The 23,960-nt window shown below is 52.6% G+C and overlaps 1 protein-coding gene across 7 annotated transcripts in view; it reads left to right on the top strand.

Moving 5' to 3' along the window:
- The window catches only part of TOR4A (torsin family 4 member A), a 41,206-nt gene extending 17,763 nt beyond the window's left edge, over positions 1-23,443 (top strand). For 3 of the 7 annotated variants that reach the window (XM_089772928.1, XM_089772927.1, XM_075905535.2), the window contains 2 exons: positions 12,723-12,846; positions 20,831-23,443. In XM_089772928.1, the coding sequence (XP_089629054.1) occupies positions 20,868-22,112 (1,245 nt within the window). In that variant the 5' untranslated portion in view covers positions 12,723-12,846; positions 20,831-20,867 and the 3' untranslated portion in view covers positions 22,113-23,443. Of the gene's footprint in view, positions 1-1,129; positions 1,233-12,722; positions 12,847-20,830 lie in introns of all 7 variants that reach the window. The other 4 variants (XM_075905533.2, XM_075905532.2, XM_075905534.2 and 1 more) reach the window with 3 other exon arrangements.
- Positions 23,444-23,960: the final 517 nt, after the last annotated feature.

Here is a 23,960-nt window from a genome sequence, read left to right as displayed (position 1 = left end):
ACTACCTAGTTCGAGCCCCGTGTAGCCGCGCTACACGGGGTTCGAAGCAGCGGGGATTTAAAAATGGCGGCTCCCCGCTTGTGCTAATGAAGCCCGGGAAATTCAAATCCCGGGCTTCATTAGCAAGTGCGGTATGCATACATTACCCCGCTAGTTCGAACTAGCGGGGTAGTGTAGACATACCCTGAGAGTGGCCCATCTTCTCCCTTCATCTGCCAGTTTTACCTGTACACGCACAGCACTTGTCAACACTTATAATAAAACAAGATTAGATTGTCAACCTGTGGAACTCCTTGCCAGGGGATGCTGTGAAAGGCAACACTATAAAAGGGCTAAAAAAAGGAATGACAGAAGTTCGTGAAGGATGGGTGCATCAGTGGCTATTAGATAAGATGGGTGGGGCATGATCTCATTCTCTAGGTGTCCCTACGCCTCCGACTGCCAGAAGGAGGGAGCAGACAACAAAGGATGCATCACTCGGGGTGGTCTGTTGTGCTTTCTGATTTCCAGGCGCTGGCTCCTGTCAGCAGACAGGACACGGGCCTAGACGGACGGCTGGTCTGTCCCCGAGTAGCTACTCTTAGGTGCCTAATAGAGAGTTAACTACGAGCGAGACAGGGAGGGAAACAGCTGGTCACAGCACAAAACAAACTCATAAAATGCAAACCCGGGTCTGCACTTCTCAACAGGCCACTGCTTTCGAACCACGTTGCCCGTCTCTGCCGAGTGCACTCCTCGGCCGAGTCGGCCGATGTCACAAGCGCCCGGATCCCATTGCTCGTGGAAGGCAGGCTGCTCCGGAAGGGTTTTCCTCTGAGAGTGGCCTGAGTGCCTTTCCCTGCCGGCTGTTGCACTGAAACAGGCGCCTGTCTGTATCTGCAGCTAGGGCCTGAGGCGTGAAGCCTGATGAGTTATGGGCTTTACCTGTACACGTTACTCAGTGACTGTCCCATGGGGCGTGTTGGGTGTAGTGAGTTTGTCAGGCCTGAGAAAATAGCTGTGTGCAAAGGATGGAGGGAGGGCCAAGGAACCTCGGCGTTATTCCCCTCCCTTCCCCCGGCCATTGACCTGTAGGGCAAGCTGCTGACTCTCCTGCAGGCCTCAGTTCCCTCTTCTCTTTTCTGGACAGGGCAACTGTGACTGTGTTTTCTTTGCCTCTTGATGGTTGTGCACAATCTCCATCTCGTGGTGCCGCAGCTGGCCCCGCTGGTCCCGTGCAACCGCACCCCGCGGTGAGTGATTTGTTAACACCCAGCACTTCTGTGGAACAGTCGCTGCCTGCGCGACATCCTCACCCTCGCCCTCTGCCCCCAGCGCTTCGTGCAGCGCTGCTCAGGGTTGCGTGCTTCGGAATGCAATGGGGTCGCTTCCTCCGGCTGTATCGGAGCTGGCTCCAGTCCGCACTGGACTCAACCGTTCCTAGCTCCAGCACTTGGTTAAAACCAGGGCTGGCTAGAACTTTTTGGGCAGGCCCACCGCTAAGACCCTCTACCAAGCTAAGGTCTAGGCCAGTTGCAAACAGATTCTGCCTTTAGGGGATCGGGATGAATTTACGTCTCCTGACCCGTGACCAAAATAAGACACGTTAGCTGCTCCAGTGTTGCACTTCGATGCCCATGAAACCTGCATCTCCGAGTCTTTCCATAGAATAGCCACATGATTTTTGTGCTCTTGCCAAGTGCTGCCAAGAATGGTGATAGCATCTGTACATGCGGGTGAGATCCTGTAGGCCACAAAACAGCTAGTTAATACGCCTCTGAAATGTGGCTTCTTGCACCGATCTGTCAAAATGGTCACCGTTCAAATTCATGAAGGCCCCAGTCGGGTCTGAAGGTCTAAAGGGATCTGCCAGGCTCTCCTGGGAAGGTCTAAAGAGCTCAGGGCTTTTGCACCGATACGTCTAGCACAGGGGTGTCCAAACTTTTTCAAAGAGGGCCAGATTTGAAGAAGTGAACATGCGTGAGGGCCGTCCCTGCACTCTCAGCCCCAAGGCGGAGGGCCCGCAGGGTCAGAGGCGGGCGGAGAGCACAGGGCACGCCGGCCTCACGGCGGCCCGGGGACAGGGCGAACCCGCAGCCGAGCGGGGGAGCGGGGCTGCGGACGTGCCCTACAGAGCAGGCTCTAGGACCGCGGAGGCCATGGGCGGCGGCGGCGCGGCCGGAAGCGGTGCGCTGGGCGCGCCAGTTCAAAAGAGCGCCGGGGAGCCAGGAGAGGGGGAGGAAGCGGGGGCCGTATTAAATCGGAACACGGGCCGCAATTGGCCCGCGGGCCGGACTTTGGACATGCCTGGTCTAGCAGGTCATCGGAGTCTGAGTCCTTGGCACAGGCAAGGAGCAGGTTCTGTGGCAGCAGTATGTTTTCTGTAGTCAACACAGAATCTTACAGATCCGTTCTTCCTGGGGCCATGACGCCTGGGGATGTGAGAGGTTAATCCCTGCCAACAGCAGATGTCTCACCCCTCCCTGGGGGTTAACCCTTCACCCCTTCTAGTGTTTGCCAGGGATGTTCCCGCCTGGCTCTCCACCGCCACGTCTATCTAAGGGGCTTTGAGCCACTTCTCCTTCATAAGAACACAGAACACAAGAACGGCCGGACTGGGTCAGACCAAAGGTCCATCTAGCCCAGTGTCCTGTCTGCCGACAGTGGCCAGCACCAGGTGCCCCAGAGAGGGTGGACCAAAGACAATGATCAAGCGATTTGTCTCCTACCATCCTTCTCCAGCCTCTGACAGACAGAGGTCAAGGACACCATTTTATCCCCTGGCTAATAGCCTTTTATGGACCTAACCTCCATGAAATTATCTAGCTTCTCTTTAAACTCTGTTATAGTCCTAGCCTTCACAGCCTCCTCTGGCAAGGAGTTCCACAGGTTGACTACACGCTGTGTGAAGAAGATCTTCCTTTTATTAGTTTTAAACCTGCTACCCATTAATTTCATTTGGTGTCCTCTAGTTCTTCTATTATGGGAACTAATAAATAACTTTTCTTTATCCGCCCTCTCCACACCACTCATGATTTTATAGACCTCTATCATATCCCCCCTCAGTCTCCTCTTTTCTAAACTGAAAAGTCCCAGTCACTTTAACCTCTCCTCATATGGGACCTGTTCCAAACCCCTAATCATTTTAGTTGCCCTTTTCTGAACCCTTTCCAAGGCCAAAATATCTTTTTTGAGGTGAAGAGACCACATCTGTACACAGTATTCAAGATGTGGGCGTACCATAGTTTTATACAGGGGCAGTAAGATATTCTGGGTCTTATTTTCTATCCCTTTCTTAATAATTCCTAGCATCCTATTTGCCTTTTTGACTGCAGCTGCACACTGTGTGGAAGTTTTCAGAGAACTGTCCACGATAACTCCAAGGTCTCTTTCCTGATTTGTCATAGCCAGATTAGCCCCCATCATACTGTACGTATAGTTGGGGTTATTTTTCCTGATGTGACTTATCCACTTTACACTTATCCACATTACATTTCATTTGCCACTTTGTTGCCCAATCCCTCAGTTCGGGCGATGGATCATTCCCAGCAGCCTCCCAGGAGTGGTGAGTTCCTAGCCCATGTGTGTGTGCAGTCTGCGGGACAGCCTCCGCGATGGGCTTGTGTGCTTTATAAGCCCCCTCGTTAACTGTCTGCACAGCCCCCAAGGGGCCTCCCCAAGAAGCCTGCAGCTTGTGCTGGGAGGAAAATTGGTACCAAGCCTCCCACCTCAATGCTCTTTCCCAGGTATTCCTGCTGCACTGCTCTTCCCATGAAGCCTGGGTTCTGCTGTGCCACGTCCATCCTGGATTGGAAACCCTCTCCGAGCTTGGTGAGAGATCCTGCGGTGGGCCCCCAGCTTCAGAACCCTTCCCCTCCGAGGAGTCTCTCACAACCCTAGAACTGGAAGGGACCTCGAGAGGTCGTCGAGTCCAGTCCCCTGCTCTCGTGGCAGGACTCAGTACCAGCTAGACCACCCCTGGCAGGTGTCTGTCCAACCTGCTCTTACATATCTCTTGGGATGGAGATTCCACACACCCCCTTAGGCAATTTATTCCAGGGTTTAACCACCTGGACAGTTAGGAACTTTTTCCTAATGTTCAACCTAAACCTCCCTTGCTGCAGTTTAAGCCCATTGCTTCCTGTCCTATCCCCAGAGATCAAGGAGAACAATTTTTCTCCCTCCTCCTTGCAACACCCTTTTAGGTATTTGAAAACTGCCATCGTGTCCCCCCTCAGTCTTCACGTTTCCCAAGCAAGCCCAATTCTTTCAGTCTTCCCTCACAGCTCATGTTTTCGAGGCCTTGCATCATTTTTGTTGCTGTTTTCTGGGCCCTCTCCAATTTCTCCACATCTTTCCTGAAATGTGGTGCCCAGAACTGGAGAGAAGACTCCAATTGAGGCCTAATCAGCACAGAGTAGAGTGTGAGAACGACTCCTCGTGTCTTGCTCCCAACTCGTCCGTCAATGCAGCCATGAAGCTCTAGGGAGCCTCTGCCCTGTTTTCCATACAGGAAGTCCAACCCAGCAAACCTTACGGACTCCTGGGGAACTGCCCTGTAAGCAAACAGTACTTCAGGCAATTACTCATCCTCATCGCCAGCTGTTCCGTAGCGGAGCGTTCCATAGACTATTTTTCCAGGGGTGGTAAGAGACAGGCTTGTGGTTTTACCCCCCACTTCTTCCTCAGTTGACTAAATTCGCCTCTCTGTGATATGATCTCTTCGTAAAATCCCACTCTGCTGAATAAAGCGATTGGTGCATCTCCAACTGTCTCCACTTCCCCATTGGACGGGGCAACTGCCTCTAATTAACCATTGCTAATGTCTCCATTTTTGGATGGCCTGGAAAATGGCCCCCTGATGTCCATGGCCACCCCACAGAATGCAGGGTGGTGGGTTCAAATCCCGCCCACTCCCCACCAGTACCGGTCGCCTCCTGGATGGACCCGGCTCCGGCGCTAGGAAGGCAGGGTAAGGGACGTCCTCAGCTTAGGGAAGTGGGGTGGGTTAGGTTCTGGAGTGGCCTAGGGGCTAGGGCAACCGCCTGGGCGAGTGCAGGGTGGTGGGCTCAAATCCTACACCCCCCCCACCCCATCAGTACTGGTCGCCTCCTTGATGGACCCAGCTCCAGTGCTAGGAAGGCTGGATAAGGAGGGATAACGGGTGCCCTAAAGGTAGGGTGGTGGGCTGGGTTCTCATGTGGCCTAGGGTTTAAGGCATTGGCCTGGGGACCCAAGGCTTGTGGGTTTGAGCCCCGCCCACCCATGGGGGCACCGGGGCCAACACCAGCTGCCCCATTAGGAAGGTGGGTACAGGCTAGGGATGTGACGGCCTAGTTGGCTAGCTGAGAAGCAAATGCTTATTGGATAGTTGACCGATTAGTCGCCTCCCCCCCCACCCATTGCTGCCTCTGTCAGATAGAGGCAGCAAGTGGGGGGAGAAGAGGGGAGCACTTCAAAGCAGCAGTGCTGCACAGAGCTTAGGATCAGCTGGTCCATGCGGCGCTGCCCGATATCAGGCTTCTCCCAGCATTTCAAAGCGGTGGTGCTCAGGACTCCCCAGCTGATGCCGAGATCCATGCAGCACTGGGCTCCAAGCGACATTTCAAAGTGGCAGCGCCGCACGGGGTCAGTGGGGGTGTCGCTAGGCAGAGGCTCCCTATTGACTAATTGAATAGTCAATGCAAAAATGCATCAACTAGTCAATTAGTCAATTAGCCAATACGTAAGGCTCCATTCCAGCCTGTACTAAGAATGTTGTGGGTTTCTTCCGCTCGTGACCTAAGTTGCATGCCCTGCAATTCCCTGCAATTCTCCTTTGGCTCAGCAAGAATGTGAAGTCAAAGATTCTTTTTAAAGCTTTTCAAAAATTCTTTATCGACACAGAACAGGTCAGACCACACAACACGCACTAGGGTCCCCTCAGGCATCTCCTTGTTAGTTTTTCATAGACTCCTCGACAAGTCGGGTTGGAAGGCCTGGACCATCCCTGGCAGGTGTCTGTCTGACCTCTTCTTTGCCACCTCCAAGGATGAAGATTTCACAATCTCTTGAAGCAATTTATTCCTGGCCTTCCCCATCCTGACAGTTGGGAAGTTTTTGCTAATGTCCAACCTGAACCTCCCTGGCTGCAATTTCAACCCATTCATTCTTGTTCTGTTGTCAGTGCTCAAGGTGAACAATTGATCACCCCCATCTTTATAACAAACTTTTACATCCTTGCAGCCTATTGTCATGTCCCCGCCTCCCTCAGTTTTCTCTTCGCCAGACTAAACAAACCCAGGTTTTTTCAATTTTTCCTCATAGGTAAAGCTCTGGGACACAGGAACCATTTGCGTTGCTCTCCTCTGCACTTTCTCCAATTTGTCCACATCTTTCCCAAAGTGTGGCACTCGGAACTGGACACAGCCCTAAGGCCTTTTCAGTGCTATAGAGTGCAAGAATTATTTTGTGAGTCTGGCTTACTATACTGCTGCTGAGGTCTCCGCTGGAGGATTGCGTTCAGTTCTGGGCACTTTTTTAGCAGCCGTATAACATTGTGGACTCGCATTTAGATTGATCATAACCCCAGATCCTCTTTTATAGTGCTGCTTCCCACGCGAAGGAACTGACCTGAAGAAGAGCTCTTGGCGGCTTGAAACCCTGTCTCTCTAGGGCTCCTTGCTAGGCAGTCACTTCCGGTTCCGTGTTTGTGCAGTTGAGTATCCCTTCCTCAGGGCAGGGCAGTGTGTGTGTCCTTCCTCAATTTCATCCTGTTCCTTTCAGACTGTCTCCAGTGTAGGCTTGTTTTGAATTCTAACCCTGCCCTCCAAAATGCTTGTGACCTCTCCCAGCTTGGTGTCATCCACAACTTCACAAGTCTTCGCTCCATGCTGTTATCCAAATCGCTGTTCTGAAGATACCGAATAGAATCAGATGCCCGTAGGACCCCATTCATTATGTCCTTCTTGACCGTGAGCCATAGATACCTGCTCTAGAAGTAGCTTTTCAAACCAGCTGTGCACCCACTATAGAGTAGTTCATGCAGACTGTGTTTCATTAGTTATTTATGAGGTCATGGGAGACAGTATCAAAAGACTTAGTAAAGTCAAGATATAGCACATCTACCACTTCCCCCACTCCATAAGGTTTGCTGTTCTGCCAAGGAAGGATATTAGACTGTTCTTGACAAATCCACATTGGCTGTTACTTGTCACCTTATTTTTTCCTAGGGGTTTGCAAACTGATTGCTTGATTATTTACTCCATTATCTTTCTGGGTACCCAAGTTAAGTTGACTTGTTTATAATTTCCTGGGTTGTCCTTAGTCCCCTTTTTATAGTGAGGTACTATATTTGCCCTTTCCCAGTCCTCAGGGGTCTCTCGCCCTCCATTTGTTCTCAAAGATAATGGCTAATGGTGCGGCGTTCTCTTCAGCCAGTTCTGTAAGTATTCTAGGATGTGTGTAATCCGGCCCTGCTGACTTGGCTAAGGAGGTCTTAGCTTGTTCCTTTCCTGTAGCCTCGGATCCTAGCCCGTTTACCAGATGTTCGCTATGTTAGTCGCCCAGGCAGTGCTAACGTTTTGGCGAAAACTGAAACAAACAAGGCATTTCATGTTTTCAGAACCGTCCTATCCACTGGGCAGTTTGAGGCAGCTGCCCCAGGCCTCAGCCTCTGGGGGACCCGGCAGAGGTCAGGGGGCTCCCGGGGGCTGGTATCAGCAGGGCCAGGCCCATTCCTGCACTCTTCAGTGGCAGTGAGAGGCACAGGAAGCAGTGACCGAGCCCCAGCCTGCTTTGCTGCCCTGAGCGATGTGACTGGGAGCTGGGCTCTGCTCCCCACAGCCACGGGGAGAGCAGAGGAACTGGCCCCCCCAGGACTCCCCCGGGCATCTGTGGCTGGGTTCTCCGTCTGGACACAGGCGCCGTAGGAGGAGTTGGGAGCCACGCTGCTCTTCTCCTGTTTCCTTCTACCGCCTGTCTGCTTTGCTAGATCTCCTGTTGATCACTCCTGGACCAGCCCTGCCCCCTCCTTAACACACGGGGAAGGGTGAGCACAAGGCTGATCCAGGGTAATCAAAGGACAGGGGGCTAGTGCCTTGCCAGGGCCCACCCAGCTAGCGGCTAGATGGCTAAATGCCCTGCGAGACGTGTGCTGAGTTTGTCCAGCCTGAGGTGAGAGGTTCCCAAGGAACAGGCGACCCGTTGTCAAGGAGCCTCTGTGTCACACCCTCCCGTTCACTGCGGTACAGGATCATCTAGTCTCCTGGGCCTCGTGTTGGCTGCTGAGTTTAGGACAGGGGCGTGAGGTGGTCTGTGAGGTACAGGCGGTCAGAGCAATTATCCCCTGCTCCCTTTTGGCCTTAAACACTGTGGCTCTCGGAGAATATTTGTGAGTATTCTAGGAACACCATCAGCTTCTTTTAGGAAGGGGAAATGGAGACACAGAGATTACTGCCAAAATTAATGGCCACTATCAATATTCTGGTTAAATTACTAGCCCCATGCTCCAGGTGGTTGGTTGCTCATTGCCTTAGGACCATCCTTTCTCCTCCCTTTCCCATTCACGACACAGAAATTCCATCACGTACAAATATTTGGTAGGCAAATTGTGCTTTGCAGAAGTGGGTACCCGCGACGTTGTACAGAAACTCTAGACACGTACGAAATTTGATCCAGTATTTCCGAGTGTGGCTGAGCATTAGGTTTGTTATCGGTAGGATTCCGCTTGTAGTCCTGGTTCTGCCTGCTGTGACCTCGTGGAGTCCCTACAGTGTATCGACGTTGCAGTTAACACCCAGCTGAGGGGCTGTTCAACTGCAGCGTTAGACATTCAGGCTGGAGTCCGGGCTCCAGGACCCTGCCGGGTGAGAGGGTCCCAGGACTCAGGCAATGTCTACAGGGCAGTTTAACAGTCCCGCCGTGCAGGCCAGCCAGCCCAGGCCAGACACAGGTATTGAACTGCAGCGTAGATGCACCTCGCAGGCCTCCAGCCACCCATTTTTCCAGTTGATTTGATTGTTTTGTATCATGTAGAGAGGATGCAAATCTGGTGTGAGCGGAAACTCAGCTGCACAACCTTAACGCCACAAAATCTCCATGATTTGGAGCTGAAACGGCCTCCGGCGAGTTCCACGGCAGGGTTTGCCCCGGGCGTTCCCATCAAGGGGTGCCCAAGATAAAGCGCCCCAAAGGCAGTTGCTGTGAAAGACTTTAAGTCAGCAATTACTTCTAGGTAGGGAAAAACAGGAGGCAGGAAGTGGGGTTCTACTTTGGGAGACTTGTATCAGTGGAACGCTCCGCCGGCCCAGGTCCAGCAGTTGAAATGGTACGGGGTGAGCCGGCCATCGCTCTGGAAGCGTGGAACAGGCCAGCGCGGGTCTGACCACAGCCCTGTGCGCCGGCGAGCACTGCCGAGCAAAAGCCCTTCAGCCCAGAGCACTGGGCCCCGCTTTCTCACCCACATGCGCCGACACTGTCATTTCCAGAAATGATCCTCACCAGAGGATGTGGTGAAGGCCAGGACTTTAGCAGGGTTCAAAGAAGGGCTAGATAGAGTCACGGAGGTTAGGTCCATCAATGGCTATTAGCCAGGATGGGTAGGGATGGTGACCCCGGCCTCTGTTTCTCTGGAGGCGGGTGACAGGGGAGGGATCACGGGAGGATTCCCCATTGTGATCCCTCCCTCTGGGGCACCTGGCATTGGCCACTATGGGCAGACCGGACGCTGGGCTGGATGGACCATTGGTCTGACCCAGCCTGGCTGCTCTTATGTTCCTATGTTCCCTGGAGATGCTCAACCCCTGTTCCACCCCAGGCCCTGCCCCCACTCCACCCCTTCTCTGAAAGTCCCAGTTTTGCTCTACCCACTCCCAACCCCCCTCCACCCGTCCTCTCCCCCAGCACCTCCGGCCCACTGCTGAGCAGCTGACTGCAGCAGGCGGGCAGCACTGGGAGGGAAGGAGGGTAGAGCAGACCAGGGGGTCGCGGGGGGGAGGGGAGGGAAGAAGGGGAGAGGAGCTAAGTCCAAAGCTGAGTGAGAAGCGTTACAAAGAGATCTTACTGGACTGACAAAACGGCCAATGAAATTCAGTGCTAAGTAACCCACATGGGAAAGCAGAAGCCCAGCCTGACATGCAAATGAGCGGTTCCCATTCAGGAGAGAGATCTTGGCGCCCTCCTGGCTAGTTCTCTGAAAACCTCCGCCCCACGTGCAATAGAAGTGTGAGACGCCACGCCAGTGTCAGGAACCATTCGGAAAAAGAACAGGCAGAATGTCCTACTGCCACGGCATCAGCCCGTGAAACCCCCCCCTTGAACATGCATTGCAGGTCTCGTTACCCCATCGCCAAGAAGATGTATTAGACCTGGAACATGTGCAGAGTAGGCTCACCCCAATGGATAGGGGTGGGGAGCCGTTTCCTTATGAGCAGTGACTGAAAAGACTGGAACTGTCCAGCTTAGAAAAGAGATGCTGTCTGAGGGGAGACTTGGAAAATCAGGCATGGCGTGGAAAAAGCAAAGAGGGAAGTGGTCATCCCTGCATGTAACATGCGAACTAGGGGAAACCAATGTACTTAACAGGCGGCGGGTTTGAAACCAGTCCTCCACATACTGCACAATCAACGTGTGGAGTTTGTTGCCAGCGGATGTTGGGAAGGTCAAACATAGAACTGGGTTCAAAAAAGAATCAGGGGCGTCCATGCAGGATTGCTGTGCTGATAAACTGTATAGGCAGTTGCTTGCTGCACTTTGGTCCATTCTGTACTCGAGAGACCAAGGGACCAGTGTCAGTCAGGGTTATGAATATGGCACAGGGAAAAGGTTCTGTCTGGCACCCGTCTCTGGGGGTACTGTCTGGTACCCGTCTGTCTGGTACCCGTCTCTGGGGGTACTGTCTGGTACCCGTCTGTCTGGTACCCGTCTCTGGGAGTACTGTCTGGTACCCGTCTGTCTGGCACCCATCTCTGGGGGTACTGTCTGGTACCCGTCTGTCTGGCACCCGTCTCTGGGGGTATTGTCTGGTACCCGTCTGTCTGGCACCCGTCTCTGGGGGTACTGTCTGGCACCCGTCTGTCTGGCACCTGTCTCTGGGGGTACTGTCTGGTACCCATCTGTCTAGTACCCATCTCTGGGGCATAATGGATGTTACATTCACCTTATACAGAAAGTTTGCTTTCCAAATTTACCCTTCTAAATTCATCATTGTATATGAGATGTATGTGTATGTACCAATAAACCCACCCCCATATAAAGGTTACGCCTACATATTTAATTTTAAATTAGATCCAACCTATGACCTTTGTATCTTGTTTTTCCGGTACCACAGTGTACCTCTTATCTTTGTTCCAAAACCACTGTGCATTCCAGGGCAGGACACACACTTACCTTGATTCTGGGCATTTGCATTCTAGGTCCTTAGGGCGTGAAAACACTTCCTGGGCCTATTCCAATATAAATAGATTTGTAAGGGTAACTACCTTTCTGTTGTTATAAGCCAGGAAACTACTGTACGTCTGATGCTGACAATTTTCTTGCTGACTGAAGCCAAAGCTTCCCTCAGCACCTGTTAGGTGTTACGGGATCCTTAGCAAATGTGAACAGGATTATAGAAAAGGGATAGAGAATAAGAGAGAAAATATTTTATTGTCTTTATATAAAACCATGGTCTGCCCACATCTTGAATACTGCATCAGATGTGATCTCCTCATCTCAAAAAAGATCTCTTGGCATTGGAAAAGGTACAGAAAAGGACAACAAAAATTATAAGGGGTTTGGAATGGGTCCGATATGAAGATTGATTAAAAAGTCTGGGACTTTTCAGCTTAGAAAAGAGGAGATGAAGGGGGGATAGAGGTCTATAAAATCATGACTGGTGTGGAAAAAGTAATTAAGGAAAAGTTATGTACTTATTCCCACAATATAAGAACTAGGAGTCACCAAATGAAATTAATAGGCAGCAAGTTGAAAACAAACAAAAGGAAGTTTTTCTTCACTCAGCACACAGTCGACCTGTGGAACTCCTTGCCAGAGGATGCAGTGAAAGCTAGAATGTTAACAGGGTTCAAAAAAGAGCGAGATAGATTCATGGAGGTTAGGTCCATCAATGGCTATTAGCCAGGATGGGTAGGAATGTTGTCGCTAGCCTCTGTTTCTCTGGAGGTGGGTGACAGGGAAGGGATCACGTGAGGATTACCTGTTGTGTTCCCTCCCTCTGGGGCATCTGGTATTGGCCACTGTGGGCAGACAGGACACTGGCTAGATGGACATTTGGTCTGACACAGTCTGGCTGTTTTTATGTAAAGGTACAGGCTAATCTGTGCTCTACAACTGCTATACTGACATTTAATGTGTACTTAATGTTTAACTTATAGGTAAGCTAGCCGGCATTTCAAAAGGGCTTGGACAGTCATATTCTTTTATGACTAATAAGACTACCCCGATTTGTCATAGTTCGTGCCGACAAGTTTTGGAGGAACTATTAAACGTCATGCTTCTTGCTTTACCAATCTCTAAGTACAGGCGGGATTAGGAGGTTCTCTGAGGTGGGCAGGAAAACCCTCTTCCCTCTGCCTAGGGCAAGATTCCCTACACTTTGCTCTGGAATGTCAGGTATTGCCACTTTTAGAAACAGGGCAGATGGATCCTGCAGGGCCGTCCTTGCTCATACGCAGAATGTGCAGCTGTATGGGGCACCCGAAAATTTGGGGCACCGCTGGGCCTTAATGTCCATCCACCTGTCTCTTCCTACCCCCGTTGTGTAGCTCCGAGAGGATCGAGTGAACTTCCAAGTGACAAAGCCGGCCAGAGCGATTAGCGAACATGGAACCTGGGAAAGAGCCGTTTGAGCGGGAATGGAGCTATCGAACAGGCATTTGCCAACCCCAGGTAGATCCCGTCCGTTTCTGAATGCCTTGTGTTACTCCACAGGGCTTAGTTACCGTTTGCTCTGGAAATATTCCATGGGTGGGTTGCTGAAGATTATAAAATCACACCTCTAAACACCCATCCTCTCCCTGCCATCGGGCAGAGGGGCACCAGTTTAACGGCACAGCGCAGGACCCCGTACAGCCGAAGGATGAAGCACTGGTGCAGTCTGGCATCACGGTGCCGTCTGGTTTCCCCTGCCTGCCCCTTTCCTCTCGGGCTGTGTTCAGGGCAGGGAATTCTGAACTTTCTATGGCAGCTGCTCCATGTCCCCATGCTGTGCCGTGCTCGGCAGGCCCGTGCCTGCCCCGCTGCTTGGGGAGGGCTGCCCGCCTGACAGTGGATTTGGAGGCACCAGACGGATGGAAGGGCGCGCAGCTGGAGCAGCAGCAGAACCGAACCTGGAAGCCTTTGGTTTTGTTTCTTTTCCAAGGGCTCCGGACAGAGCGAGGGAATAACGTGCCCATCTCTTGCCCCTGCTCCCGGCTGCTCTGTGTCAGGGCTATATCCCGCCTGCCGCTCCTTGCGCCCCCGAGGGCTCTGTCTGTGACAGGACATTTCTGACCTGCTTCCCAGCAGGCTGGAGAACGGGAGTGAAACCCGGTGTGGCCGTCGGTGTGGGAGCCCTGCCGAGCACCCCAGCAGGCCAGCAGCAAACTCAGCTGCAGATATGGCTTCATGCGACCGGGAGAAGGAAGTGCGGAGAAAGGGGCCACTTCCACTTGTCGTTTCCTCTCTTCTCCCAGACCAGCGAGTCTTCGGCTCTGGGATCCCTCGCTCACCCAGCCGGAGTGCTGCTCTGGCTCCGCTGCCTTGAGGGCAGGGACAAGGCCTGAGGCTCTCCTGGTTAGCCCCAGAGGAAGAAGCTCTCTGGTAACCGTGCTCTTGCTCTCACGCTCCTCGGCCTCCTCCCTCTCTGAGTTGCCTTTGTCTCTGCCAAGGGCCCCATCACGCCGGCTCCGTCCCCGTGGACGGGGGTGGGTCTAGCTCTCTCTGGGCTGCTGCGCTCCCTCTGTGGGGCCACGGCGCTTTCCCCATTCTGTGGCCGAACCGCCGTCGTGGCCTGGCCTGGCATTTCCTCCCGGGCTCGCCCCAATCTAGGGAGGAGACACTGTGGGGCGAGGAGACAAACCGCTGCAGCATTTCAGTTCCCTTCTGCACAGCTGGGCAGGGCCAGGGTGCGGAGATCCCACAGGGATGGGTTGGAGGGTTGGGTGGCAGAGCCCCAGGGAGCGGTACTTGAGAATCTCATGCCCTTTGTCCGCTCTGGGCCAGGCTTTCTGGTCTGACTACAACTCCCATGAGGCTCTGTGGCCTTTCAGGAGGAGATTGAGGCCCCGCAAACATGTGTTGCACTGCAACAGGGCAGCAGAAATGTCAAGGGAAATGTAGTCCAGTCCAGGAGCCCAGCCCAGATGGGAAAAGGCGGTAGCCAAACTCCAATTCCCATGTGTCACCATGGCGATGCAGGTGGACACACTTCTTCGTGATGTTGCCTGGAAATAAAACGGTTCCGTTCAGCTCAGCAAACGTCAAAATTTTGGTCCGAGTCATCCTGCTGTGAAACGTAACGTTTTGTTGAGATTTTCCATGGCTTTTGGTTTTCCGCCAAAGGATCTTGAGTTTTCAACAAGCTCCATGTACCAACGAGCTGTACTGGTCCCTGGTGTGTGTCCTGGTATGGCCAGTAAAGTATCATTTTGGGAGCTGATTCTGCCCTTTCTTGAGGACATCCTTGGCACCTGTTAATTTCAGTTCCCGCAGTAGTTAACCAGATGATAAAAGCGCAAGCAGCAGAGGCGGAGCTGTGAGTACTTTCCTACAGTTCCCTAGGGTAGACTTGGTCACGGAGTAGCTCCTGTTCTAGTTTGGAGAGAGAAATTTCATTCTCTTCACTGGCTGGCTGGCAATGTTCCACGTATGTTAATTTCAGAAACATTTCACTATCCTGCGTGTGGCTAGGGTTGCCAACTCTGTAATATTTAAAAACCGGACAAGCCCGCAGGAGTGCCAGAACCTCCCCCACCCTGCCTCTTCCTCCTGCCCCATTTCTTCCCCCTGAAGATCTGCCTCTGTCCCCCCTCTTCCTCCAAGGCCCTGATCCGGTTCCCTCCTCTTTTCCCCTCTCCCCACCCGGATCAGGAAGGACTTCTGCCGAGTCAGGGCTAGGAGCTCCAGCCGCCTGATGAGGTAGGAGACAACCTTGGCTGAGCAGCAGTGATGATCCGGCCCCTCCTCCACCCACAGTAACCAAACTTTGGGTGTTTGACAGGACAGTGTCAGTTCCCTTTTTATACTAGACTTTCCGGTCCACCTGACCACCCTGCCTGCTGAAGGAGCCAATGTCCAAATTTACTTACATGCGAATATCGGGGGGGGGGGGGGGGGGTGTTCGTCTGTTTCAGCAAAAACAATAAGGAGTCGTGTGCCACCTTAAAAACTAACACATTGATTCGGGCATCAGCTTTCCTGGGCTGCAGCTCACCTGGTCAGGTGGAAGCCTCATGGTGTCAGCGATTTACACATAGCAACCAGGATGGGAGTGTCACATTACTCTATGGAACATCAGTTTAAATGAGGCCATTTTCAGCAGCTGAGAAGAGGGTGAGAATTCCTCCAGGGGGAAGTGAGCGGGCCATTCCCAGTCCCTGTTCAGATCCATTCTGATGGTGTCAAGGTGGCATAGGAATTTCAGCTCATCAGATTCACGCTGTATGGAGTCTGCTTTTGAAGATTTTTGGACCATAGTTCATTTGCTAGGTGGCTTTGTTGGACAGCTAGAGGGTAATACAAAAATGCAAAGGAGTAAGAATATTTCCAAGGATCGGTTTTAAGGTCAAATTTGCCAGAGTCTAGAGCCAGATTTACAAAAGTGTTTCAATACCTAAAGAGCCAGGTAGCTGCTTAGGGGATTTTCTAAAGCAACCCTAACTGCCATTGACTTTCCCTGGCCTGTTGGTTTGCTTAGTCAGTCATCTGTTATGCCTTGTTGTGAAATTGTAGCCACTGGGAGGCAGGGACAGATGGTTGCTATCTATTTGTATAGTGTCTTGTTTGGTGAGCCGGCTGAGGCTCTAGGGCTCTACACCAATATTAATAATGGCAAGTTTATTCATAGCAAATCTCCGGAATGCATTGTCAGAGCAGTTCACTAGGGATGCCAACGACAGACGCTGCAGTTTTGCCCGAGTTTGGCCCAGAGTAGGACTAAATGTTGTTATTCAAACTTCCCAGTGACAGACGGTCTAATGTCACTTTTAGCCCAGAGTTGCTCTGCTAGGAGATTCCTGTTTAAGCTCAGAGCTAGTCTTTGCATTCTTGTGGGTGCCGATTTCTTTGCAGAGCATGCGTGAAAGCGGACACTGATGGTGCGGTAGCTGGGTTTGCTTGCTAGGCTCATTACCTGTCAGTGAGCTCGTTGTAACGCGGGGTACAATTTGATTGAAATGTTGAATTTGACATTAAAACCAATTAAGTTGTGAAGCATAAGAACGGAATTTGTGCCGAGTTTAACTCGCTGCGGCAATGCTGGGTGAGTCATACGGGGGACCTGAATCATTCTGTGTTAGTTTTACTCATTCATTTGTTTAGAGCTGTCGGTTCTAGAATCATTAGGGGAATTATTGTCACTCGTGGTTATTACGGTAGTGCCGACGGGCAGCCTCATCATGGCAGACCCCACGTGGGGCTTTGTACCCTTGCAGATCAAGTCTCCCCCAGCTTGGTCTCCGTGCTGTAGGAGTTTTTGTGCCCTGCGCAGCCTCTCTGTGGGCGGAGCTAGTCCTGGGGGGGAAGCAACCCTTCTGCAGAAGGGGGGCTGTGCTCAGGGCCGTGGGGGACAGGAGCAGGGCGGGGAGGCAGCAGGGTTCAGGCCCACTCCACATTCACGGGCAGCAGGAAGTGGGGTGACCCGGCTCCAGCACACTCCACTACCCCAGCTGTGTTGCTCAGGGGAGGAGACCCGGGGAAGGGGTGGAACCGTGTCCCCCACTCGCCGAAGGCAGGAAGCGGAGTGACGCTGAGTCCCCTGGGCCACGTTGCTCAGGGAAGGGGTGTAGTGTGGGAGGGCCTGGGGGGGAGTGGGAGGGTGTCCTGAGCCCTGCGCCCCCCTAGACATAGCCTTGCTCGTGGGGGGCAGCCAAGGCACAGGGCTGGCCACCGGAGCCTCTGCCGCCCCATGTGTAGCATGAAACTGCCTCGGGCACCACAGAATTTGGGGGAAATTGGTGCCCCAAATGTTGCGGTGCCCTACACGGCTGCGTGCTTTGCATATTGGTAAGGACGGCCCTGCTTGCCCCTCCCTCACGGGGAGCCACCCAAAGCCACCGCTAGGAGATGGGGAGGAAACGAGTGAAAACGGAACTGAAAAGTGCCTGGGCCCACACAGGGAAGCCTCCATTTCCGGCATGTCTAGGAGCCTGTGCACCCCCCCCTCCGCCCCCGGCCCAGGCCATTCAGCTTAATGACTTGTACTTCCTGGTTTGGCCTGTGGCGTTTCCATGGTTACTCGCGGGCAGCTCACCCATCTGGTTCTGCTACTTCCCGCAAAGTCAGGAAGGTGACAGGAGCCAACACCTGCCACGGACGCGCTGTCGGGAATCCATCTTCCGAGAGACTGTAACATACTCGGGAGAGTTTTGTCATGAGACTCGTGGTCACTATTGTTTCCTTAAACCCCAGCTCCGGCAGTGAAGTGGGGTGTGCAGTGAGTGCAGTGGAGAAAACACACACACACACACGCGCACACACACACACACACACACACACACACACGCACACACACACACACGCGCGCACACACACGCGCACACACACACACACACGCTCAGTGAAGAGAACCCTGCCACTCCTATTGGTGCAAACCCCGCTGCTCCTATTGGTGCGTAATCTCGTGATTTTAGGTAGGCCTGATTTTTGAGCATTTGGGGTTCAAATACAGGTGTCCCCGACAGGTCTGGGTGTCACGGCTCCTCAGCGCCTCTTGGTGCACAGTTTGCTGCCTCTCAGCTGTAGTGACGGAAGGGCACCCGGGGAAGAACCAGGGACTCTCAGCTATTTGAAAGGCAGAGCTCTCGACACAGAAGGAAAAGGGGGTAATGCATTTGCTCCCCTTGCTTGCTTAAGCCATATTTAAAATGTGCGATGTCTAGGCCTGAAGAAAGTAACTGGAGCGAGGCCAGCAGCAGCTACCTTGGGGGTGGGGGAGAGGAGGGCAGAATTCCTTAGTGCTTGCTGTCCCTACGTGCCGTTTTGTTGTCTTTTAATTTGTTCTGTGGTGAATGACTCATGATTCACTCTCACGGTAGTGAAGCCAAAGCCCTGGTGAATAGATCGGTTCGCCAGGGGTGGCGGAGATGTTTCCTGCGACCGCAAACGTAACGGAAAGAGGGCAACAAGCAAACCTATTTGCTTTGCTTCGGGAGACCCGCCGGCTGAGGGGGAGAGGGCTGTGTGGGCCGTGTCCTGTGGATACAGACTTTCTCTCTCACTGTTCCTTGCCCCTGGGGTCTGCGCCTACAAGGCCATCACGAGCGGCACGACGTGGCCCCTTTTGTGGCAGCCTCGGCTCCGGCCGGGAAAGGGGAAGGCTGTGGAGAATGAAATGCCCTCTCCCCAGGGGGCTGCTCCGTCCAGGTGCGCGGCATGGGAAGGGGGAAGAACGCCTGTGGCGTGGTGGGTCGGACGAGGGGGGGAGCCCCTTGCCACCTGCTTCTTGGGCCCAGGTTCTCTGGGCAGACCTACCCCATCTCCTCCCTCTCTCCCTCTGAGGCCTGTCTCCCTTCTAGGTTCTGCATCTCACTCCGCTGCTTCCCGTGGGGCTGGAGCTGGGCCTCCCCCGGCCCTGCCGCCGCCCAAACTGCCTGCCCACAGTGGGTCAGATGGGCTGGGGCCTGGGAGCACGTGGTCCTACAGCCTGCCCGGGGAGCAGCCACATGCCAAAGGCAAAGTTAAGGCCCCAACTCCCCAGGGGTTGATTTGTGCGAGGGGCTACAGGGAGGGGAATTGATAACACGTCCCGGCAAAGCCCTTGTCTCCTGTGGGCGTCATGAGGCCCGTGGCCCTGGCAGCTCAGCTGTTTCTCAGCAGAGGCAGCTACCCTTTGCCTGCCTACGCTCCCGCCATACGGCAGGGTCTTCCTCACTCCCAGGAGGGAGGAAATGGGTATTTGTGTCGTGCGGCTGCCGCAGTCGCACCCCAGAGGTGGGTTGCGTGTCTGTGGCGAGTGGAGTCGTCCCGACAGCCTGGGATCCGACTGGGTGAAATGCCATGAACTGTACAAGTGACGCCAGTCCGAGCCACCCCCGGATGGCTACTTATTAGCTGGAGAATGATGCCCTGGCTTCATTTTTCATTCCTGTCCATTCCTAAAGCAGTGGCAGGTTGCTGGCTCTGTCTCTCCCACCGTCAGGCGAGGAGTTTCCTAGTTGCTTTTTGCTCGGACATAAGAACATAAGAATATAAGAACGGCCGTACGGAGTCAGACCAAAGGTCCATCTAGCCCAGTGGCCTGTCTATCGACAGTGGCCAGCACCAGGTGCCCCAGAGAGGGTGGACCGAAGACAGTGATCAAGCGATTTGTCTCCTGCCATCCCTCTCCAGCCTCTGGCAAACAGAGGCCAGGGACACCATTTTATCCCCTGGCTAATAGCCTTTTATGGACCTAACCTCCATGAATTTATCCAGCTTCTCTTTAAACTCTATTATAGTCCTAGCCTTCACAGCCTCCTCTGGCAAGGAGTTCCACAGGTTGACTACATGCTGTGTGAAGAAGAACTTTCTTTTATTAGTTTTAAACCTGCTACCCATTAATTTCATTTGGTGTCCTCTAGTTCTTCTATTTAGGGAACTAATAAATAACTTTTCTTTATCCGCCCTCTCCACACCACTCATGATTTTATAGACCTCTATCATATCCCCCCTCAGTCTCCTCTTTTCTAAACTGAAAAGTCCCAGTCACTTTAACCTCTCCTCATATGGGACCCGTTCTAAACCCCTAATTATTTTAGTTGCCCTTTTCTGAACCCTTTCCAAGGCCAAAATATCTTTTTTGAGGTGAGGAGACCACATCTGTACACAGTATTCAAGATGTGGGCGTACCATAGTTTTATACAGGGGCAGTAAGATATTCTGGGTCTTATTTTCTATCCATTTCTTAATAATTCCTAGCATCCTATTTGCCTTTTTGACTGCCGCTGCACTCTGTGTGGAAGTTTTCAGAGAACTGTCCACGATAACTCCAAGATCTCTTTCCTGATTTGTCGTAGCCAAATTAGCCCCCATCATACTGTACGTATAGTTGGGGTTATTTTTCCCGATGTGCATTACTTTACACTTATCCACATTAAATTTCATTCGCCATTTTGTTGCCCAATCACTCAGTCTGGTGAGATCTTCTTGGAGTCCCTCACAGTCTGCTTCTGTCTTGACTATCCTAAACAGTTTGGTATCATCTGCAAACTTTACCACCTCACTGCTTACCCCTTTCTCCAGATCATTTATGAATAAGTTAAACAGGATTGGTTTTGCTGGCTACCATCTACTGGCACCTTATCTATCAACTAACTACCTCGTACAGCTCCAGTGTTTATAAGCGCGCGCTTGCGCGCGCGTGTGTGTGTGTACGTACATGTGTGTGTGTGTGTGTGTGTGTGTACGTACATGTGTGTGTGTGTGTACGTACGTACGTACACCTTTCAAGGTGTGGAGTATTTTTGCTTGTGTATGTCCTTCATTTTCTCTCTCTAGTGTATGTGTGGTTTTATTTAGCAGATATAATTTGTGTCTTCTTTTGCACTTGAATTTGTCCTATTTTAACTTCCTGCTGATGGTTCTCGTTGCTAGAGAACAGAGCCTGGTGTTTTCTGTACTTGAAGATATTTATGCACCGTGATCACATCACCTCTTGCTTTTCCATCCATTTTCACGCTGTCTTTGTGTTTTTTAGGGAAGACACTCTGAATGGTTTGTGAGAAGAAAGCAAGATGGATGGAAGTCAGCCCCGCAGCGAGACTCCCATGGCTTCCCGGAAGATCAACCTGATTTCTTCTCCCATGCGGGCAGTCATCCGCCTGCGACGAAAAGTCCTGAAGAAAAGCCGCTTGCACCTGGACCTTGCCAGAGAACAATCTCCAGAGCTGGTCCAAAGCAGGCTTCTTCAGAGGCAGATTTCCTTGTCCCTCTTTAATCAAGCCAGCTTTGATAATTCTCAGTACTTCACCTTTGACACCTCTGTGGACCAGTCAGCGCTGAATAAATACAAACGGAAGAAGAAGCGCCGGAAGTCCAGGGTAGTGTTGTATCCAGACAGCTCCAAAAAGTACCTTCCGGCAGAGCAAAAGAGTAAAGCAAAGCGCTGTCTTCTCCTGCTCATTGGCATCATCTGCTTCCAAATACTAAATGCTATTGAGAATCTGGACGACAACCTTCAAAAGTACGACCTGGACGGGCTGGAGAAAACCATGCACCGGGAAGTATTTGGGCAGAAGGTGGCTGTGGAAAGAATTATGGAGTTGTTGAAAGACTATCTAGCCACCCACATACACAACAAGCCCTTAGTGATCTCCTTCAATGGCCCAACGGGGGTTGGAAAGAGCCACATGGGACGGCTGCTGGCTAAGCACTTCCGCTCAGTCATGGACAATGACTTTGTGCTGCAGTACTTTGTGATGCACCACTGCCCGAATAAGGAGGCTGCTCCTGCTTGCCGGTCGGATCTGTCGGAGAAGATTTCCAACATGGTAACCAGAGCAGAAATCGAAGAGAAAATCCCACTGTTTATTCTGGACGAGGTGGAGCTCATGTCTCCAGTCCTGTTGGAGACACTCAGCGGATTCTTCCAGCCCAACCAGACCAACGAGTTCCTCAATGCCGTGTACATTCTAATAAGCAACGTAGGGGGCAGCGAAATCACCACCTTTCTCCTCCAGAACGTTTCCACCGACCTGCTGCACCCGCAGAGCAAACTCCAAGAGCTGCTGCACATTCTCCAGCCTGTGCTGAGCCGCTTCCACCCTCTGTGGAAGTCTGCAGACGTCATCCCCTTCGGCCCGCTGGAGAGGAGTCACGTCACAAAGTGCTTCTTGGAGGAGATGCTGCGGGAAGGGCTGTACCCCGATCAGGGCCATGTTGAGAATCTGTCCAGTCAGCTCAGCTATTACACGGCGGGAGGCAGGGAGTACGCCGTCACTGGCTGCAAGCAGGTCGGGGCCAAAGTCAATCTACTGTAGCGGCGAAGGCAGTGAAGAGGCACTTAGTGGCCAATGGAGAGAGCCCGGCTGCACGCTGGCATGACTGGCAGCAGATTCGGGTCCACGACGCATTTCCTAAGAGGATGGAGATGAAGCTGTCCCCATGACCAGGAGGTAGAACAGGAGCTGCCACCTCCTCTAATATGAGCTCTGTTCCCCTAGTGATGTATTGGACTTTAGTCCGCGAACTCCCATGGTCTGGCAAATAGTTCCCTAGCGACTAAGGCCTTGATCTCGTGGAGGGTATGTCTACACAGCAATGTAAGCCCAGGTCTCCTCCTTGTGTCCACACTGCAGATGTGCTAGCCTCGGGCACGGATCCAGGGTCCTAGGACCCTACAGGACTGGGGGAGAGTCCACGCCGTATTGCTTTCCTGTGCGCATGCGGCCCCAGCTAGACTTGGGTCCCAGATGTTCTCCAGCTGTATCCCAGAGTTCCCGGAGGCAGAGGAGCAGCGCTGCAGGCAGCCAGCACAGCAGCTAGACGAGACATTAGTGCATGGCCCAGCGCGCTCCCCTAATGGCTCCGGCTCGCTGCTGTGCAGAGCTTGCCTGGAGCAGGGAGCTAAACTGACAGGCGGGAGCTGGCCCCTGGGAGTGCTGACTCAGAAGCTCTGCCCCTCATCCCTGTGCAGGGGGGTACTTGGTGGTCCTCTGCACTCCATCCCTGGCTCTTAGCTGCTCCCCCCCCCCCCCTCCGCCCTCCCTGCAGCTGGGTACATGCGCTGCTAGGGCAATGAGTAGGAGCCAGTCTCCAAAACTGCCCTGCAGCCTCCCAGGGATCCCTGATCCCTGCTGCTGAGTGTGGCAGGAGCAGGAATAAGAAATTCCTGGGTGGTGCTGGAGCAAGCTCTTGCGATGCACGTCACCATGCAAAGTTGGGAAGCTGCCTTGGAGCGTCAGGCTCAGGGAAGACAGCCCCCAGCCCAACCTGCCCTTCTGCCTGAGGCTGTCCCCCTCCTGGCCCTCTTCTCCTGCTGAAGCCCAGAAGGGTCCTCCCCAGCTCCCATGCCCCCAGCCGCCTCCCCAGAACTGGGTGGTCTCAGCCATCACACGTCCCACAGGCCAGCCACCCTAGTCCTGTCCCTCCATCCTTCCCAGAATAGGAGCTGGGGTCCAGGAGGAAGCAGCAACTTGGAGGGGGCCTGGTGTGTGGCCACACGGGACGGGGAGTTTTATTCTCTCCAATTGGCAATACTGTCTGTTGTCGAACTTTTCTGTGTCCTCGTGGAGCTCCCAGTCAGCTTGTTGCCTTACTACTTCCCACGCGATATGCAGAGGGAGCGCTGATAAAAGCAGCATGTAATTAAGCAGAGGTTTGGTGACTTTTTTTAGCGGAGTAGGCCCAGTCCTGTTTGCATTGATTTCATTAGAATAATGTGAATAATTATTTTATTACTGAACATTCTGAAAAAAATATGTCTAGAAAATTTGGTTTGGCCTTTTTGGAGTGTTGAAAAAATGTCTAAAAATAAAATTGAAGACATTTTCAAAAAGTCATTTTGAATCGACCTTCCCTCCCCCAAATGTTTCCTTTTAAAAATGCCCAAACGGGTTTTGTAACATTTTTTCTTCTGAAATGTCTTAGGGAGGGGGAAGCTTTTCAGGGAAACAGTTTAGTGAACACGACACAAATTCATGGAATGTTTCAGAATCTGCATTTGTCAAGATCTCCAGGTACTCAGTTCGCTCCACAGCTGACTGTGAATGCCTTTGGGTTCACGGGGAGGCCGTCGCCTCTGCCCTTCTAAGGGTCTGTCTACACTACCACCTTAGTTCGAACTAGGGTGGTAATGTAGGCAACCGGAGTTGCAAATGAAGCCCGGG

The sequence above is a fragment of the Pelodiscus sinensis genome, chromosome 23, assembly GCF_052426305.1.
Source record: "Pelodiscus sinensis isolate ZL-2025 chromosome 23, ASM5242630v1, whole genome shotgun sequence".
Taxonomy (NCBI): Eukaryota; Metazoa; Chordata; order Testudines; family Trionychidae; genus Pelodiscus; species Pelodiscus sinensis.
This window is presented reverse-complemented; position numbering and strand designations above follow the sequence as displayed.